At 57.0% G+C, this 19,779-nt stretch overlaps 1 protein-coding gene across 1 annotated transcript in view; it reads left to right on the forward strand.

Moving 5' to 3' along the window:
* Nucleotides 1-267: 267 nt before the first annotated feature.
* RET (ret proto-oncogene) overlaps nt 268-19,779 on the forward strand; it is a 53,602-nt gene continuing 34,090 nt past the window's right edge. The window contains exon 1 of the mRNA XM_015146882.3: nt 268-1,105. Coding sequence (XP_015002368.1) covers nt 1,030-1,105 — 76 coding nt within the window. The 5' untranslated portion in view covers nt 268-1,029. The remainder of the gene's footprint in view (nt 1,106-19,779) is intronic.

Genomic DNA, 19,779 nt, shown 5'->3' on the forward strand with positions numbered 1-19,779 from the left:
CCCTGCTACTCACTCGCCGACTGTCAGCCCCACCTCTTAAAAGAGTTCTGCTGTGTAAGGGATGCAAGGGCCACCAGCACCAGGTCTCTGAAAGGCGGCCGGAGCCAGTTTCCGGTTTCCAAGGGTTGGAACAGTACTGGTGGGGGGAATCACAAACTGCCCTTCCTCGACCCTACCCTCTCTACTACCCCAGGATGTTGAAAAAGGCTATTCTGCCACTCTTCCCCGCCTCTCAGCTCTTCCCCGCCTCCCGCCTCCAGCCCCAGCAGAGGCCGCGCTCCCACTGCGCCTCCCGCCTCTGAGAAATGGCGCAGCATGCGCTCCGCGGAGAGCCTGGAGGCGGGGCGCCCTTCTCTGAGTCCGCGGGGTCGCACCCCGAGCCAGTCGGCCAGACCTGCATCCCTCGTAGCATCCCTGCCCTTTCTGTGCAGCGGAAAGGGCAAAACGCAGGGACTGCAAGTGGGCGCGCACCGGGTAGGAAAAGCGGTTCTGCGTGCAGAGGTGCGTGGACCCGGGCTCCAGGGTTCCATCGGACCCGGGCTCCAGGGTTCCATCCGCACCGCGCCCCATGGCCCGCACACGACTCCTGCCGCGCCCTTTTCGGCCGCACCCCGCTCCTCCCCAAGCCCCACCCGGCCCGCGCCGCACGTCCCGCACTGAGCTTCTACGCGCGTCGCGCCCCGGCCGCACCCCGCGCAGCCAGAGCAGGCACCGGAGCCCCGCCCCTGCCCGCACCCCGCCAGCCTCCGGCCTCGCCTGGCCCACCCCTGGACCGCCCCCGCACCGCCCAGTCCCGCCCCTACCCGCTTCTCCGGCGCAGCCGGCGTTTGCCTCGCTTCAGTCCCGCGACCGAAGCAGGGCGCACAGCAGCGCTGAGTGCCCCGGAGCCCCTGCCGCGCGCCCAGTGTCCGTCGTGTCCGCCGCTCGCCGGGCGGGGATGGGGCAACCGGACTGAGCGCCGCACCCGCCACCCAGACCCGCCGGCCCCAGCCGCCGGCCCTCCAGCCGCGGCCCCAGTGCGCACGGGCGATGGCGAAGGCGACGTCCGGTGCCGCGGGGCTGCGGTTGCTGTTGCTGCTGCTGCTGCTGCCGCTGCTAGGCAAAGGTGAGTCCTGCCGGCTGCCGGCTGCCGGCGCCCGCAGCGGCCAGGGCGAAGTTGGCGCCGAGCAGCGGAGAGGACGCATTCAGAAGCGCCTTTCTGTTTGCTGTGGGCAGCGGGCTGTGCGGTCGCCGGCCGCCTGGCCGCGGCTGGGAGCGCAGTGGCTGCGGCGGGCGGCGGGCAGGGCGCCTCGGGCTGGGGCTGGGCGGGTCTCGGGCGGGAGCGGAGCGCAGGCCGGGCAACAGGGGCCGGTGCTCAGAGCCCTAGCCATAGCCGCAGGTCTCAAATCTGGCCGCGCCCTACGCCAAAGCCGCGTCCTGGAGCAAACTGGACAGCAGTTTCGGAGCCGGCGTGGCGGATGGGTCAGGGACTCCCAAAAGCCCGCGATTCGTGCGGGGAGTTCTGTTTCGGCAGGAGACGGCTCCGTCCTGGTTTCCTTTTCCCGCTCAGCGTCCGTGCGTTACTCCGCCAGCTCTGCCGTCCTGGCCAGCCGAGGGTTTCGGAGGCTCTTTTGAAAAGATTGCTTTTCCCTCGTGCGCTTTTGCCGCCCTGGTCTTTAAACACCTAAAAACCGTGGTTTCTGGGGTGGCTCCCCCCGAGGGGCCGCTGTGATCGGAGTCCCACCCGGCAGCCCTGGAGTGGTGTGGCGCTGCTTGGCAGAGATGCTGAAGATGCGGCCATAGGAGGCCCAGGGCTTGGGGTGGGGTAGGGGTTTGCGCCGCCAGCCAGCGTGGGTGCTGGGCCTGGTGAAACCGCAGATGCCTTAGGATCCCAGCATTAGGTGTGGCCTTGCAAAGATGGTCATCGACCCCACCCAAACTCTGGCAGAATGAGCCGCAAGGCTGTGCAATCTTTGACCCCTTGGTGCACGTTTTAGTGTCCCTCAAACTGGCCCTGACTTAATTCCCTCCAAGTGCTTGTGTATGAACCAAGTTTCCCTCTAAGAGGGTAGGAGCCCTGGCCATCCTCCCTCACTCCTTAGGAAGGGCTTTCTCTCCCCACAGCCTTTGGGAACAGAAGCAGCCATGGGCAGTCAACCTGTCTCTGGCCCCAGGCCCTGCACAGACTGAGTTTCCAGGCCTGCCTGAGACTTCATGTGTGTGACCTGTGCCTCAGCTCAGCATATGCTGAGGCCAGAGTGGGTCCCCAGTCCACCTAGCGAGGGACAGGGGAGAAGCCCTTGCCCTCCTATCTGTTCTGAGTGTTAGGACTTTGGGGTCCCAGTGCTGCAGGGGGAAGACACGGGGCAGAAGCAAACAAGGCGCCCTGAGGCTGTCTTGGGATTCTGGGCTGTGGCTTTGGCTTTGAGGTTGTGGGTAGGAGGTCAGGTGTCAGCAGCTGCTGATGTGCTGGGCAGGGGACTTCCCCACACCCTTCCACAGCGTTGCGTTCAGTCGGGGTGGCCAGTGAGGCTGTGGGGGCCAGGCTCTGGGGGTTGGCTTGTGGCACTCAGCAGGCATTCAGGTAGCTTTCCATCCCCAGAACCCTGGCCCACAGACAGCTTCCGCAATCCAGAGATCGTGAACCCCTAGCCCCTGGGATAACCCGGACACCACAGTTGGTAGCACTGGAAGTGGAGAGGCAGCCCCACTCCCTGTTGTAGACAGCTGGGGCCTTTGGAGAGGCCTGTGGGGCTCTTTCCCAAGAGACACAGCTCGGGAGGTTCAAGCCGCACTCTTGGAGCTGCCAAGGACCGCCCCAGTAAGCCCTGCCGTGCTCCCCAACCACCCCCGGGGACAGCTCGGCCTCAAGCGCCCTCTTGCGGACGCTGCCCTTTAGTAGCTGGGCCTGATGACAGGCACAGACAGGGTCTCTAGAGGATGAGAGTCCTTCCCCAGCTCACACACACACACTCACACTGGATCACCATCAAGACACACTCCTGCCCCTTCTCATGGCACTTGCTCCCAAGGCTGTGGACACGCACAGCGTGGTTCCTTCACACCCTGCCTCACCCAGGTCCACACAGGGACCCCAGCCCCTCTCATCACTCGCACACACAGGGACCCCACGTGTGTATGCAGGGACACACACTCCTCATACCTGCAGGGCATAGCCTGTCAGCCCCAGGTATGCTGGAACCAGAGTGAGAGAACCTCCATCTAAAAGTTACATTCATTTAAAAGTTGCTCTTAAAGGTTTCTGACATTTCACTGCTCAACATAGATATGGCTGTCCCCGTTGCTTGGATGAGGAAACTGAGTCTCAGCTTCTGGGGTTCCCCCCAGATCCCAGGCTGACCCTGCACCTCAACCTCCCACAGCTCCTCAGCAAGCCTCTTGTCTCTTGTCTTCCTGGCCTGGCTTCTTGGGTCCTGTTTTGCAGCAAGGAAGGACCTTCCCTCTCTGCCCCCGGGCCCCAGGGCCTTCTGCTCCCAGCATAGAAGAGCTGGGCAATGTGACTTGGCAGGGCCCCAATCCAAGCTGCCAGACCACCCTTTGCAGAGGGCCTAGGCGGCCCACCTCTGCCTGAACCACCAGGTGTCAGCATGGGCAGCTCAAGCCAGGGGTACAGCTCCCCCTGCTTCATCCTTTTCCTCCTCTCCTTTCTCTGGCCAGAGGCTTCATCAGGTTCACCTGGGCCTGGCCTGCTTTCTCCTCCACCCCAGCTCACTGACCCTGTCTGGTGTCCAGGAGCTGCCTGCAGCCCACACTGGTGGGCTGGGCCTGCTGGGGGCCTGCAAGCAGAGAGCAAATGGGGAAGTGCATTGAGCTGATTCACTAAATTGCCTTTATTCTGCAGAATCACTTTAGGGACAGGTTGAGGAAATCGCTGTTTCCTTGGTGGTGTGAAGAAAATGGGATGCATTCACCTAGTGGGGAGCTAATAGCCTTTTAGCCAGGGGAGGAGAAAATCAATTAAAAATTATGATATCTGTTAAAATGGAACCTGGGGTGCCAAGGGGAAGGGAAGGCCCCAAAGTTGCCATCTCCCCTGAGACCTTCCCCCTCTGCAGCCTGGCCGAGGACCCTCTAGGTCCCCTCATCCTAACTGGATAAGGCTAATACCAACAGTAGCACCCCATGGGGGTTCACAGTGCACTGCCCCTGTGCTGTGCCCACTCACCTCATCTTTTCCAACAAGTCTGCAAGGGCCATGGCCTTGGCCCATTTCACAGGTGAGGAAACTGAGGTTCTCATAGCCTATGGACTCGAACTGGTGGAGAGGATGCAGGAGCTCCCCAACCCTGGCCCTCTGGCTTGCTCCAGCCCGTTCTCTGGGCCAGTGGTTTGGGTCCAGGGTGGGGCTAAGGAGGGCTTCCAGGGAGGTTGCCCTAAGCCTGCCTACCCACTGGTGAGTCCCCCCGCCTTGGGCTCCAGGTGCCCTCGGGACATCCCAACCCAGATCCCAGGGTGACATGTGGCACCATGCACAGACCCTGAGACACTCTCTGGGTCTCATCAGCTTTAGTTGATGTCTGGGAGTCCTATGGGTCTGGGGACGAGCACCAGGCATGGCTGTGCCAGCAGAAGGGCCGGCCGCATGTGCTCTGTGGATGGCAGGAAAGCATCTTGCTGCCAATGGCGATGCAGATGTTCAGCTGGGACACCAGGCTGTGGCCCTTGCGACCAACATATGCCTGAGGCACTGGCGTCGGATGGAAGCTACTGTGCTGAGGACAAGGGTGTAGGGATGGGGGTTGGGCATCAAGGTCAGGGGTACAGCTGTGTTTCCTCATGCGGGACAGGGCCTTCCCCCTCGTCTTCCCCATCCTCCAGGACAGCCTGGGAGAAGAAAGCCAGGGAATAGGGGCAAAGCGGGGCGCAGCCCCCAGGCTCCCTGCTCCCCTCCTCCCCGCCTGCAGAGGCACTTCCTTTCTACTTCAGGAGCCCCTCCCCCAGAAGTGGGCCCCACCGTCCCCTCTCCCTGCCTCAGAGGCTGCTCCCTGGTGCTGAGTTATGCTCCCTCCCCGTTCTCTGCTGTGCCCTCTATCTCCCCTCTCCTCTGCAATTATTTTTCAGCAGTGTGACTTAATAGTAACAATAATAGTACCAATAACAGTAGCAATATAGTAACAACAGCAGCTGGGAGCACTCCTGAGGGAGCCTTGGCTCCTGCCTTGCTGCTCTAGGGCTGGGGACTCTCCGGAGCTGTCTCGTGGCAGCAAGAGACCATAGTCAAGGAGACCCTGTGTAGTGACTTCCACATGTGTGTGTGGCGAGGAGCGGGGACTGGGCAGTGACCACCAGGCAGGGAGCGCACCTCGGTCATGGTCACAGAGAAGCTGATGGCACCGAGGCCGTCTCTCCCTGCCCATCTGCCTGCCAGAGCCTTCTTCCATGCTCCATGGGGTAGGGGAGCACCCCATGGCCCCTGGGAGGCTGCCAGTCAGTGGGACTATGAGGTCAAGCTGGGAGGTCCCTTGGGGTCCATAATCCAGGCACTGCACCCCTCGGGGCTGGGAGGGGAGAAGGCCCCAGGCCCACCAGAACCCACCTGGTTCCCCCACTAGAACAGCAGCCGGGGCTGGCTCAGGGATTGAGGCGGAGCCTTGGGAATTGATTCTTTGCTCCCTGAGGCAGGCTCTACCTCTCATAGGAGAACTTTGGAGGACAGGCCCTCTCCTGACCAAGGCTCTGGGACACTTAGCAGCCGCTGAGGTCCTGCCTTACCTCTCTGCTTCGTCCCGCCTTACCTCTCTGCTTCGTCCCGCCTTCCCTGAGCTCTGGGGCCAGGCCTGGGCATGGTTGAAGGTGTTGAGACAATGAGGCCTGGACCTCCATGGAGCTCTGGTCCCGCAGCTGGGTGATCATGGGGGCCTCAGGGACCCTGCTCCCCTCCATTCCCCAAGCCTAGAGGCCATGAAGCCCATGGGTCCCTGAACTGTCCACCCTGAGACCCCAGACAGAACAGAGCTGGGCAAGAGCAGGCAGCGAGGTGTTCTTGTTCCTGCAGCTCCCCCTGGCTGGACTCTTGGCCTCTGGAAAGCCTGGGGCAGGGAGATGGTGCCAGCAGGACCTTAAGGACAGCAGTTCAGGTAGCACCTGGCCCTGGAGGGAGCAGGTGGCCAGCTCCGAGCAAACACCTCTGTTTGCTTTTGCCTCAAGGGTGGCTCCACAAAGTATAGCAGCCCAGGCACCACCACACAAAGGTCACCGCTGCACCTGGACAGGTGTGCACCCACCTGGTGGACCAGCGGGCATAGGCTTTCTTCCCTGATACCAGGGATACCTGGAGGGCCTGGTGCTGGGGCTCTATGCTCAAGGGAGAGCCTGTGGCCCTACAGCCCCAGGTCCTGGACCCCCTCCCAGATTCGGGTGCTGCAACTGTGCTTCCACTTCTGGCTCTTGCTCCTCTGTGCTGCTGCAGTCTGTGCCCTGCAGGAGCTAGGGTTCCAGGGAAGCACCTGAGGGGCAGTGTGGCCCCAGGGCAGGAGGACAGTGGCCACCAAGCTGTTTCCAGTTCCCTTGTGTGCCTGTGACTCCAGAGGATTCTTGCCCTTGTGTTCCTGAGAGGGAAAAAGGAGACATGTTATTTCCTAGAATTTAAGTAATGAGCGGGGAGATGCTGGGGTAGATGTGTGCTCTGGGTGCCGGGACGAGGGTGAGTGAGCTGGGGGTGCAGCATGAGCCGGTGCAGCTCCGGAGGGAGGGAGAGGACTCACTGGGTTTCTTCCTCATACTACTTGCCAGTGCAACTGGCACACACCCGGCAGCTGTTGCTGGGCTAGGGGCCAGGGGCTTCCTCCTGCTCTGCTCCCATTCCTGCTCCACCACCATTGCCTGTAGGGCATCTGCCACCCCCGGGAAGCCTAACACTTAGCCCAAGTGGGGCTCCAGGCCTGGCCCTCCTCACCCAGGAAAACAACGGGGCTCATAGGCGCTTGGTGACATGGGCACATTGCTCTGCCATCGTGAGGGGCCAGCCTGGCTGTGGGACCCAGCACTGGTGGGCAGCCTGCAGGTTGTCTCTGCAGGAGACTCCTCTGGCAGGTCACATACAGGACGCCCCACAGCACCTTGAAAACTCATGACCCAGGAAAGTCTCAAATTGTCTTTACTTCCCTAGCCTCCCCACCACCTGTATCTGCAGGGGCAGGTGAAACTGTACTTGGTGACAGGAACGCCCCCAGTCTCAGGAGCTTAACACCATCTACTGTGTCCTGTTTGTGGCACAACCTGGCATGGCTCTTACCTGCTGGGTGGCCACACCTCCCAGCCCGTGTGCCCGGCTGTGTGCATAGGCAGGCACAGAGTTTCGAGGAGCCTGAGGCTTGAGGAGCTTTGAGGCCTGGGAGGGGGCCACTGTCACTTTCCCTGTCTTCCCTGGGAGCCTGTCACATGGCCCTTCTGAACACCCCAGGAGGCTTCAAGTTCAGAGGACACAGGGATGCGGGCATGCAGGGGTGTGCCTGCACACACGTCTGCCTCTCGGCTCTCCAGCCCTTGTCCTGGTCCACATAGCAGGGGCTGGTGGCAGGCCCAGCAGCTGAGGGGGAGGGAGGGGAAAACAGGGTAGCAAATAATTATGGGTTACACTTTTTTAATTGTGAAATTTATATAGCATAAATTTAACCATTTATAAGTGAACCATTTGGTGGCATTTAGCACATTCACAGCATTGCACAGGCATTGCCTTAGTTCCAAAACATTTGCATCACCCCAAAAGGAAACCCCATACCCATTAAACAGCTGCTTCCTGTCCCCGGGCAACCCCCAGCCTGTGTCCTGTCTCTGTGACTTGGCCTGTCCAGAAATATTTCATGTACATGGACTGTTGTCTGGCTTCACTCAGCATAAGGTCTTCAGGGTTCCTCTAGGCTGTGGCATGCGTCAGCCCCTTCCTGTCAGGGGTAAGTAGTGTGCTGTCACCCATTCATCTGGGGATGGACACATGGGTGCTTTCCATCTTTTGGCAGTTACGAAAAATGCTGCCAGGGGCATTCCTGTTACAAATATCTGAGTTCCTGCTTTCAGTTCTTTTGGGGACATACCTGGACATGAAATCGCTAGGTAATTCTGTTTTAATTTTTTGAGGAGCAGCCAAACTGTTTTCCGCAGTGGTTGAATTGTGTTACATTCCCAAGGGTTACAATCTATCCACATCCTCACCACCACGTATAATTCCCTGTTGTTTTCTGGTTCATGTCTCACTCTGGCCGTGCAGCCAGTGCACAGTGCTAGCTCATTGTGGCTTTGGTTTGCCTTTCCCCGGTGATGGCGTGCTGGGCATCTTTTCCTGTGCATGCTGGCCAGTTGCATGTCTCTTTGGAGAAGCATCTCTTTGAGCCCTCTGCCTGTTGTCTAACTGGGTGGCCGTCTTGCCGTACAGCTGACTTTGCTGTCGCATCTGCATCAAGAGCTGCAGAGAAGCAGCTTCATGCAGGGCTGTCACCGTTAGTGATTGAGCCCCGGGTCCCTTGTGAGGAGGATGTGGATTCGTCTGATTCCTTACATGGGCATTGAATCACCACTGCCCTTGGGGACCTTGAGAACGTTCTCGGAAGACCCGGACTCTGAGGCCACATTGAGCACAAACATCTGGAATCCATGATGTCACTATTTGTGCATAAGAAGGGGCCTCCCAGGAACCACCCTGTGAAGGATGGAGGAGGGGGAAGGTGCAAGGAGCCAGCGGACCCCCACCCCACTGACAAGACAAGACTCAGCAACATGGGAACCCAGGGCCGCCCTCTCTCGCTCACCCTGAACCCTGACTCTAAAAATAACCAGGCTGATAATCGGATCTGCCGTAAGTTGATTATTGTCATTGCTGTGGTGTTATGTCATGCTGCCAGGGCCTGGGGCAGTTTTCTTGGGACAGTGGTGGATGCACCTAGGTAGCTCGGGAGGTCAGCACAGAGCCGGGGTCCCTGGCCCAAGGGTGGCAAGCAGCCTCTTTGGGCTCCTGCAAATCTGCTTGGTGGGGGTGAAACACTGGCATCCATAGACAGGCACTCTGTGCTCCCAAGGAGGAGTTTCTGTCCCCATTCGAAGCTAGGGACAGAGCTAGGGAGGTCAAGCGCCCAGCCCTGGCACACAGCGGGGAGGCACAGGGGGATGGACTGGGCCACTCTGCCCTGCCTTTCTGCTCCCTCCTGCTGCTGAACTCTCTTCTTTGGACTAGGCCTTTGTCTTCTTGCCTCATCGTCAGTGGCCTGGGAGGACACTTGCAGTCTTAATCCTGTTTTGGCCCCATGTCCCTCACCCCTCAGGGGCTACCTCGGCCAGAGCCTGTCCCGATTTCCATCTCAGCCACCGTCCGCCCCTCAGCCCCTCGTCAGGAGCTCATTCTGTGAATACTCCTGCACAGATATCACGTGGACTCAAAGGGCATAAGGACCTCGGCTGAGAGGAGCTTACACATCAGTGCAAACCTCTCATTTTACACATGGAGAAACCGAGGCCCCGAGGGGGTGTGAGTTGTCACACATGGGGGCAGTGTTAGGTGAAGACTTGGCACCACTCCCCTGGGCATCCCCTTCCCTGCATGGCACCCCCAGCCTTGGGTTTGGATTCCTCTTCACCCTTGATGTTGAGGTCTTTGCTCCCAGGACCTGGATAACAGCATCCAGATGCAGGTGGTGCCCCCTCATTGGGCTGCCTGGCCGTGACCTGGGGCATCAGGATTAGCAGCTTGTTTGGCCCCAGGTCTGTGCTGGGCTGAAACCTACTGTCTCAGAGGCTCGCGACTCTCTCCCCTGACTCTCCACCAGAGCAGACCCTCAAGCCTTTTTTGTGTCCTCTCCCCAGGGAGAGCCCAGCTTCTGCTCTGCAGTCCAATGCAGAAGGGGAGGTAGCTCACAGTGCCCCGGCTTCTCTGCATGCCTGTCACTGAACAGACAAGCCCAGGCCAGACTGCAGCTTAATTCCTAACCTCTGTGTGGCCTCCAGCAGGGTACCTAAGCTAGCTCTGCCTCATTTTCCTCCTGTGTGAGGTGGAAATCCTTATGGTTCCTACCTCTGACAGTTGTTTTGATGCCATGAGTGACGCAGGTGAAGCGCCTGAAGCAGACTTGCTTACAAGGAGCACACCGTGGATTCCCACTTGTTAATGTTGAGCAGGGATGAGAAGGGGCTGGGGTAGGGCGAAAATGGGCAAGACCGTCTCAGCTTGAGGAACATGAGCTGACAGATTGACTTAAATTAGCACATGGACATGCTTTGAGTCACTGCCTTGCTGAGTGCATGGGGACAGTTGCCCAGGCCAGAGGCACCAGGGTCAAAGCCAGTGGTGATGCCCTGGCCCTGTTGCCCCAGGCCAGGGCCAGTGAACAATGTAATCAGCTGGGGCAGACTCTAGAGCCTTGCAGCCAAGGGGGCCAGTGACCCTTACACGGTCATCCATAGGCCACTTGGGTGGCCAGTCTTGTTACAGCCAGGCCTTGCCCTAGGAAAGAAATTAATTATAACCTAATTGGCAGTTTCCTTTGCATAGAAGCCGGAAGCAACTGCCAGTGAGGCTGGTGATTAACTCCGCAGCAGCTGGGAAATCGCATTTGGGCAGGAGCGCCCATCATCTTGGCCAGGCCGCTGCAGCTGGTCTGGGTGTGGAAGTGTGGGTGGTGGCCATTGTGCAGCTTAGGGCCTGGGCCCCTCAGAGCAGAAGGCTGGGTCTGTGTGCAGAAGGTAGCCCTGGGGTGCCAGATACCGCAGTGCCCCGTTGCGGACCTCCTTCTCCCAAACCTCAGCCATGCCTGGACCCCTTCCCCACTCACAGCAGAAGGCTGCATGGCTTTTAGGGGTGTCAGGAGGCTCATGCCCTGGTTGCAGTTCTACCATGGGTGTGCGGCAGGAATTCTGGGCCTCTGTTTTCTAGCATGGGATGAGGTGAGTGATATCTCAGTTCTACAGCAGGGGCTCAGACCGGGTGTGTGAGAAGAGCCGCAGTGAAGGGGGGCCATGCTCGTGCGTGCAGGGATCGTGGTGCCTCCCAGGCCAGGGCCAGGCCCCATCTCTCCTCCTCCTCGCTGCTCTTCCAGCTACCGGCCACCCTGCCTGGCGAGAGGTCCAAGAGAAGAGGTATCTGAGGAGATCCTGCACTCCGCACTGGGTCTCCTGCCCAGCATTTTGGAAGAATAAATTTTTAAGTCTGGTACTGAGGCTGCCCTGCCATGATGATAACTGGTGTCACCAGGACACCAGGAAAGTAGCTGCCCTTGGTGTTTATTGAGTGCCCAGTATGTGCACTGAGCTGCAGAGGCCAGTTTTTTCTTGATGGTTTTACAGAGAGATGCTTAAACCTAGCGTATGAAGAATGGGACAGGCTGTCAGATTTTTCTTGAAGGAGGTATTGGCTTGTTCGTGGGTACAATTGGGCCAAGGAACCAGGGGCTGATGCAGTGTGCTCCTGAAGAGGGGCTTCTATGGACTCCGGTTACCAGAGCCTGCCCCAGGCTTTTCCTTCATACCTGCTCTGTGCCAGGGATCAAGCAGGGTTATAAATACAATAGTGGGCAGGATGAGCCAGTGGTGGCCCTGTGGGTCTTCACAGCCCAGATTTCCTTCCACGGTTAGTGTAGGTTAAACCTGGCAAAGCTGCTTTCATTTGGAAGTCTCAGGATGCCAGCAAAGTGATGAGAGTGGTAGGGATAGAGGTGAGATAGGGGTGGTGCTGGTGATAGTGATGGTCATGATATTGGTGTTGGTGTTGGTAATGGTGGTATTGGTATTGGTGATGGTGATGGTGGAGGTAGTGATGATAGTGGTTGTGGTGGAGGTGATGATAATGTTGATGGTGGAAGTCATGATGGTGAGTGGTGGTGGTGGTGGTGGTAGTGATGGTGAAGACGGTGGTGGTGGACATGATGGGGGTATTGATGGTGGAGGTCATGATGGTGAAGGTGGTGATGGTGGTGGAGGTGATTGGTGGCGATGGTGCTGGTGGAGGCAATGGTCATGGTGGTGGTGGAGGTCATGATGGTGAAGGCGGGAATGGTGGTGGTGGAGGCAATGGTGGTGGTGATGGTGGTGGTAGAGGCAATGGTATTAGTGAAGGTGATGGTGATGGTGGTGTTGGAGGTCATGATGGTGAAGGTGGGGATGTGGTGGTGGAGGCAATGGTAGTAGTGGAGGTGATGGTGCTGGTGGTAGTGGTAGAGACAGTGGTGGGGAAGGTGGAGGTAATGGTGGTGGTAGAGGTAATGGTGATGTTGATGGTTGTGATGCAGCCATCTTCTGTGAGCATTTGCTTGGTGCCAGCCACTGTTCTATGAACTTCACGTGCCTTAATTCCTTCTAGCTCCCAACACCCCTGTGTGGTGGGAGCTCTGAGTCTCGGTGGGTATGGAGGGGAAACTGAGACATAAATATATGCCCCTTGCTCCAGGCTTGTTACCACTGCAACACACACTTTCTCTCCATCACCCAGATGGAGTCCACAGCCTTGCCTGGAATCCACAAGCTTGCCCAACCCTCCTCTTCTTCCTAAGTTCATGCCCTCATGGTCCAGGGAGCTGACCTTCTGTCTCCAACCAGCATTCGCCTCCAGCTCTGTGCTGTTGCTGCTCATCTGAACTGCCTCCACCTCCTACTGCTTTTCCCCTCCTCTCACTCTGGCTCTGCCCCCAGCCCTCCCGTCCTGCTGGGCACTGGCTCCTGCTTGTGGCTGCAGCCCCAGGCAGTCCCTTCCCTTTAGCCTCCACTTGCCTGTCTGTGGCTGTCTCTTGGTCAGGCATTTTTTCAGAACAGGCAGCGTGGGGTAGCCCCCTTGGCCCCTCAGCTGGGCTGGGCACTCTTCTCCACCCAGGGCTGGGCCCTTTAGACAGGTTGGGCAGTGTCAGCTCAGCAGAAGGGTGTGATGACTTCGCCAGCCCGCTCACCTCAGGGAGGGTGCACATGGGTGCCCCAGTCAGGTGTCCCAGGGTCTCCAGCCTTAGGGTCTAACACATTCATCTCTCCAAAAGTAAGGATTCCTTGCCAGGGAAAGGGCTGAAAAGCTGCCTATTTTCTTGGCCAGCAAGCATCCTCCCCATGAGCCCAGGACTGTGTGTGACCAGGAAGCCATTAGCATGTGCGTGTCCATCTGTCCTGCCTGGTTTGTGGGCTGCCAGGATAGCCGCTCCTTTTGCTGCTCAAGGAAGTACTCAGGACCCAGTTGCTGTCACCTCTCCCAAGGCATGCAGGCAGTGTGGGGAGTGCATGTCTGTTCTTTCTGTAGGACACACCTCAGGACCCCAGGGTTCATCGTCAAGAGGCATAACCGGGTGCTCCTGCTGTGTACCAGAGCCAACAGCATTGTGTCGGGGAGCCCGCCCCCACGTGCAAGAACACACCACACACTGAGAGGCATGGAGCATGTGTGGCCTGTCCCACCTGCTTGGCACCACCATAGGCCAGCCAGTGGGGCCCTCCTCTGGCTCATAGGCAGGGCATCTGGAGGAAGCCCTCCCAGCCAAGAGCAGGTTGAGTGTATGGGCACCGTCTGTCAGCCTCATACTCTTGTTATCATCAGACAAGAACCCTGAGAGTTAAGGGAGGCAAAGGCCAGCAGGGTCGGGACTTGGGGCAGAGATTGGGGCTGGGACAGGAGCTTGTTCAGGACAGTGGGCAGGACTCCCACAGGTGGAGAGGACAGGGACAGTCATGCACCTGGGAGCCCTGGGCCAGGCTGAGCGAGCGAGCGAGCACCAGGGCCCAGAGTGAGGGGCTGGTGGCGGGGGCAGGCAGGCAGCTGCACATCCCAGGCTCTGTGTATGAAGGGGAAACTGGACATGTATGAGCAGGCCCAGGCCTGGCAAATGGCTCAGAGAGACGCCTGTGAACAGCTGTGTGTGGTGGCTGCCCTGGGCAGGGTGAGGCTTAGAGGCCACTGAACCTCCTGAGTTAGAGGTGATGAAAGCCACCCCCAGATGCAGGGAAGACACAGGGAATTGAGGAAGAGAGCAGGACGCCAGGCAGGGTGCACTTAGTCGTCACTTGGAAACCAATGTCTGGTAGTGGCTGCCTGGGAGGCTCTTGAGTTGGCACCTGGGCTTGTGGGAGGAGGAGGCGTGGCAAAGGGAAGGGCTCTGCAACAGAAAGCAGCTGAGATTGGGCCGCCTCTGGGTGCTGCCTCCTCTACTGAGGCCTTGGATGGGTCCCTGCCTTGCCCAGGGCTGCGTGCTCCATGCTAAGCCTTGTCCTCCTGGGGGCTCAGGCACCACCAGGTGACTCTCAAGCCAGGGCCACATGCGTGCACCATGGACCCCTCCCACATTCAAAGGCAAAATTGTGTTCTGCAGCTGTGTTGGTATAAGACAAACATAATCCAGGCCACTTTATTATTATTTATTCCTTATTGTTATATTTATTTCATCCTTTTGATTTTAAAATTAATTAAAACAAAAACATTTTTTGCGCACCCAGGCGCATGTAGCAGCGGTGCTGGCAGGAGCAGAGGTTCCTCCTCTGCAGGCTCCTGGCCCCCTGGGACCCTGGCACCGAGGGCTGGCGCTAGTGGCCCAGCCCTTGTGAGCCCTCACACCTGCCTAGAGATGGGGCACTCCCTAGCCAGTCAGGGCGCTCCCGTGCCTGGATGCCGTGCTCTTCTGAGTGGACAGCAGCTAAAGTGGGAACTGCAGCAGAAACTGGCCGTGCCCAGGTGTGTATCTGCCCCAGGCAGGTGGCCAGGGCAGCAGGGCGATGCCAGATGGGGCCAAAAACTTAATGCTTCTGTTTGACCTTGGTTCTAGCTGAAGATTTAGCTGGGTACACATCTTTAAAACTATAAAAACCAAATGCACAGGCAGCCGAAAAAAGGATGGATGAATTGGGCTACATCAAATGTAGAACTTCTGTGAACCAAGGCCACGATCAAAAGAGTGAAAATGCAGCCTATGGAACGGGAGAAAAACTTGTAATTCATAGATCTGGTCAGTGTTAATCCAGAATCTGTAGAGAACTCCTCACACTCAACAATAGCAACACAAAAACCTGATTCCAAAATGAGCACAGGGGGCCAGGCGTGGTGGCTCACTCCTGTAATCCTGGAACTTTGGGAGGCTGAGGCAGGTAGATCACTTGAGGTCAGGAGTTCAAAAGCAGCCTGGCAAACATGGTGAAACCTTGTATCTACTAAAATTACAAAAAAAAAAAAAAATATAGCCAGGTGTGGTGGCAGGTGGCTGTAATCCCAGCTACTTGGGAGGCTGAGGCAGGAGAATCGCTTGAACTCAGGAGACGGAGATTGCAGTTAGCCGAGATCGTGCCACTGCACTCCAGCCTGGGTAACAGAGTGAGACTCCATCCAAAACAACAACAACAACAACAAAAATGAGCACAGGGCTTAGATGGACATTTCTTCGAATAAGATTTACAGATGACAAAGAAGCACATGAAATGATTCTCAGCATTGCCACTCATTAGAGAAATACAAACCAAAATCACAGTGTGATACCACCTCACACCCATTTGGATGTCTACTATCAAAAAAAGAAAAGAACCAGTGTTTGTGAGGACGTGGAGAAATTGAACTCTTGCGCACTGCCAGAAGGTAAATAGTGCAGCTGCTGTGAAGGACAGCAGGAAGGCTCCTCAAAGGTTAAACCTAGAGCCGACTTCGGCTCCAGCACCTCCACTCTGGATACATACAGGAAAGGAAGCAGGAAGCAGTCAGGATACATTTATATGTCCCCGTTTTTAGCAGCATTATTCATAGTAACCACAAAGTGGAAGTTACCCAAGTGTCCATTGACCAATGAATGGATAAGCAAAATATAATACAGACATACAATGGAATATTACTTAGCTCTAAAAAGGAGAAAAATCTTGCCACATCCTACAGCGTGGATGAACCTCGAGGGCATTATGTCACAAAAAGACAAGCACTGTATGATTCCACTTATATAAGATCCTTACAGTTGTCAAATTCGTAGATAGTAGAATGGAGGGTTCCAGGAACTGGGAGCAGAGAGGAGGGGGAGTAATTGTCTCATGGGTACAGAATTTCAGTTTCACAGGATAAAAAGAGTGCTGTGGAAGGATGGTTTGCACAGTAGTGTGAACACACTTAATGCCATTGAATTGTACACTTAAAAATTGTAAGATGATAAAGTTCATGTATATTTTACCACAATTTAAAATAACTTTTTAAAACTAGAATCTCTCTTTATATACACCTCCAAATTTGTTATTTATGGTACAGCCTCCCTTGATCTGTGTTTTTTTTCCTAAAAGCAAAGTTAGATTATAGCCTCAGGCAAAAGCAGCCTCCAGCTGGGACAGAGCCCATCACCCAGGTCTGTGCAGCGTGCTGCAGGTGGTCCTACCCGAGCGAGTCTGGAGAGCCGCTCCGGTGCCCAGGGCTCCTCAGGCACCTATAGATCATTTCCTGAGCTGAAAAGGAGTGGTTTTGTTCTCAGCCTCAGGCTTTGTTTGCTCAGCACAGTGACTGGCCCCACAGGGCTGCTGGTGCACTAGTGGGCACTGCACATGTGCACAGGGTGCATCCACACAGCTCTGTCCTGCCACTGACAGCCTGCCCGTGGCTTCAGTGCCCGTGAGACCATGTCACAGTATCTCCCCGTCCCCTTACCCTCTTCCCGTCCCCGAATTCTGACCATTTCCCAAATGTGCCCAGTCCTTTCACACTCCTGTTTATGAAACCATTGTACTGGCTCGTTGATTCATTGATTCATTCATTGGTTCATCAGTTTATTCATTCAGCTCACAGAAAGTGAGTTGGCAGATGTGGCAGGAAGGTGGGCACCCTGTAAGAGTGAGGAGGAAGTGAGCTGGAGGGTAGAGGGGGCCCTGGGAGCCCTGATGAGGAGCTATGTTTTATTCTGCAAGCAGCGGACAGTTAACACAGGGCTCCACAGAGGGTGCCATGATTCAATGGACCCTGGCTGCTCTGTGCGAAGTTGCCTGTGATGCCCAATGTGTGGTCCAGAGTTGGATGGGGGTGGCAGAAGGGACTCAGGAGGTGGGGTGAGGGGTAAAAGAGAAAGGACTCTGGGGACTAAGGTGTGTGACCTGAGCAGTGAGGTGGGGCCATGCCATGATGAGATGGGGAAGAGTTGGGGACAATTTGGGGTGAGGAGGGGCCAAACTGAGGCAAAGCAGTGGAGGTAGCAAGGCATGAAGATGCCCAGGCTGCTGATCAGCACACCGCACACCAGCATAGAGACGGGATTAACAGCCCAGGGCCTGGATATGGCTGGTGAGTGAGCCGCTGCCACCATCTGGAGGACAGGGTGCAGAGGCGGAAACCAGCCTCGTTAGCATCCCAGCGATGCTGGACAACACCAAAGACAGAGGAGGTCCTGGGAGCAGCTGGGAGAAAGTGGGTTACCCAGGAGGGGCCGGCTTGAGCATGGGCCCTCAGCAGCAGCAGTGAGGCTGAAAGACGGGAGCCAGACCTTATGTATAGCGGAGGAAAATAGCTGTCCACATGGAATTCTCCACCCAGCAAAAATGGGCCTTCCATGAATGACGTCAAAAAATGAGGCAAGAGAAAGGACAGGCGTGGGCTCCTGCTGGTGGGGGTGGACTCAGTGGCAGATGGGGAGGCGGGAGGGCAGCATGTGGCCAGGCATCCAGTTCAGCAGGGCCACGGGCTCCTGAGTGTTTGTTCAGCATAAATGTTCTGTGAAATGTATTCGTTGTACATGTCAAATATTTGACTACAGTAAGAGAAAACATGAGTGGGAAGTGGGAGAGAAGCGGTGGGGGAGGTGGGGGTAGGTAACAGGTCACATCCTGAGAGGATAACAGTGCTCAGCATGGGGCTGGAGGAACCCCCATAGGGACAGCTGGCCTGGGGAGGCAGGGACCGCCTCTTTCCACCCCCAGCCCCCAGGGAGGAGCCCTGGGGCCTGTTTCCCATTCCCAGGAAGATGATTGCATTAGGAAATCGTCTCTTAAGGAGATTCTGCTGGGCCATAATAAAGCTGTCATCTGCATCGTCTGCCACCCATCAAGGGCAGGCGTGGGGCTGGTGTCGCATGAGGGGTTCTGCAGGAAGGGCCTGCTGTACACACACGCCCTGTGCTGCTTCTAATTCATGCAGTTTTTGGATCCTATCGTTGTTGTTACTGTTTTCTTTTTCAGAAGTCCCAAATTTCAGCCCTTGTGCTGCCATCCTAGGGAAGTTTTTCATCATCTGGAGCTCCATTTGTGTTTCTGTGGCAGGGTCACCATGCCATGGTGAGGGTGACCTTACAATGCCCCATCAGAGCTGCTGGTCACCAGTGGGGGAGTGGGAGACCAAGGGCCACAGCCAGGAGCCTGTGGAGAGCTGGTGAGCCCCCGCCTCCACAGACAGGGCCAGGCCATGCTTAGTATGTGTGCACCTAGGGTGCAGGAAAATGTGTGTGCTTGTGTGTGAAAGTGGGTGGGCACCAGTATGAGCGAATGCATGTGCTTGTTAGAGCCAGATTGGCAGTGCGAGAATGTGTGAGCATATGGAAGAACAAGTGTGTAACTGTGTGCCCCCGTGGTGTGTAATGGTATGCATCCGAAAGAATGAGTGTGTGTGAGAGAAGGAATGCATGTGTGCAGTGTGTCCGCCCGAGTCTGACCAGGAGACAGCCCCACGTGGCCCCTGAGACAGGAGCAGTAACATGAGAGGCACTAAACTGTGATGAAAGAGGGACGAGTAGGGATGGGGAGAGCTCTGTGGGGCACCCTCGACTGCAGGTGAGCACCAGGGAAGGAACCCCCTTCCCAGCTGGGGTCAGAGCCTGAGGGAGGAGCTGGATCCCCGACTGGGGCTGCTGTGCAGGCTCAGGTCTGGCAGGAACTATCCTCAGGGCATGGGAACTGAGGCTGAGGGCTGCAGGAAGCTGATGGCTAGGCTCAGGTGTGGGCTGCATCAGTGCCGAGGGATTGCATGCACTGGGGTGGAGCACACCCTGTCTCATGGGCTGCTGGGCAGCAGGACTCAGAAAAGGCAGGTATAACAACCGGAGACAGGAGCAAGCCCTGGCCTGTCCTCAGCATCCCTCCAAAGCCCTCCACCAATAAAGCTTTGCCTTGTGCTGCCTGCAAAGTAGCCTGCTCCAGGCCCTCCTGGAGAACATGCACACCTGGACAGTGTATGGACTGACAAGGTGTGTGCGTGCACACCTGTGGGACGAGGGGGCTTGGGACTGGTCCCCTCTGCATCCAAAGATGAATAAATTAAACAGCCCAGCCAAGTGTGGATCATTGGAAACAGTCTAGCACTTTACTCTGTCAAACACTAGGGCCGAGTCTTTCCAGCTGAGGTGGGCAGGGTTGGAGCAGATGGGGTCTTGGGTGGGCGTGCCTCCATCTCTTCCTGTCTCCTGCATGCCCTGTGCATGCACACATATACACACACTCATGACACACACTACACAGGCCTTGAAGGTTCCTGAGGTCTCTCTGAATGTGAGCAGCAACTTAGGTCTTTGGCAGGTGTGCTGTGAGCAAGCAGGACCTTCGCTCACCCCATCCTGCATGGTGCCAGGGTACAGCCAGCCTGAGGAACCAGAACCACGGTGGGGTAGTCATTGAGGGTTGATGTGGGAATCCTGTTGGTTTCTCAGACAAGCAACACTGCCATTTGCACCGTCGGTGGGTGTGGTGTGTGCCAGGCCACTGCTGTGCTGCAGAAGTACAGGGTGGGCCCAGCCCTGGCAACCAAAGCTGTCCAGGCAGACACCTGTGTGCTAGGTGTGGGGGAGGATTCTGTTACCACGTGGCATTTGGGCCCTGAAGGCATGGGGTGGGAAAAGCTTTGCAAGTCCTGCTGGTGACCTTCCCATGGTGCCAGGAGTGGCTCTCACCAGAGGTGGG

The sequence above is a fragment of the Macaca mulatta genome, chromosome 9, assembly GCF_049350105.2.
Source record: "Macaca mulatta isolate MMU2019108-1 chromosome 9, T2T-MMU8v2.0, whole genome shotgun sequence".
Taxonomy (NCBI): domain Eukaryota; kingdom Metazoa; phylum Chordata; class Mammalia; order Primates; family Cercopithecidae; genus Macaca; species Macaca mulatta.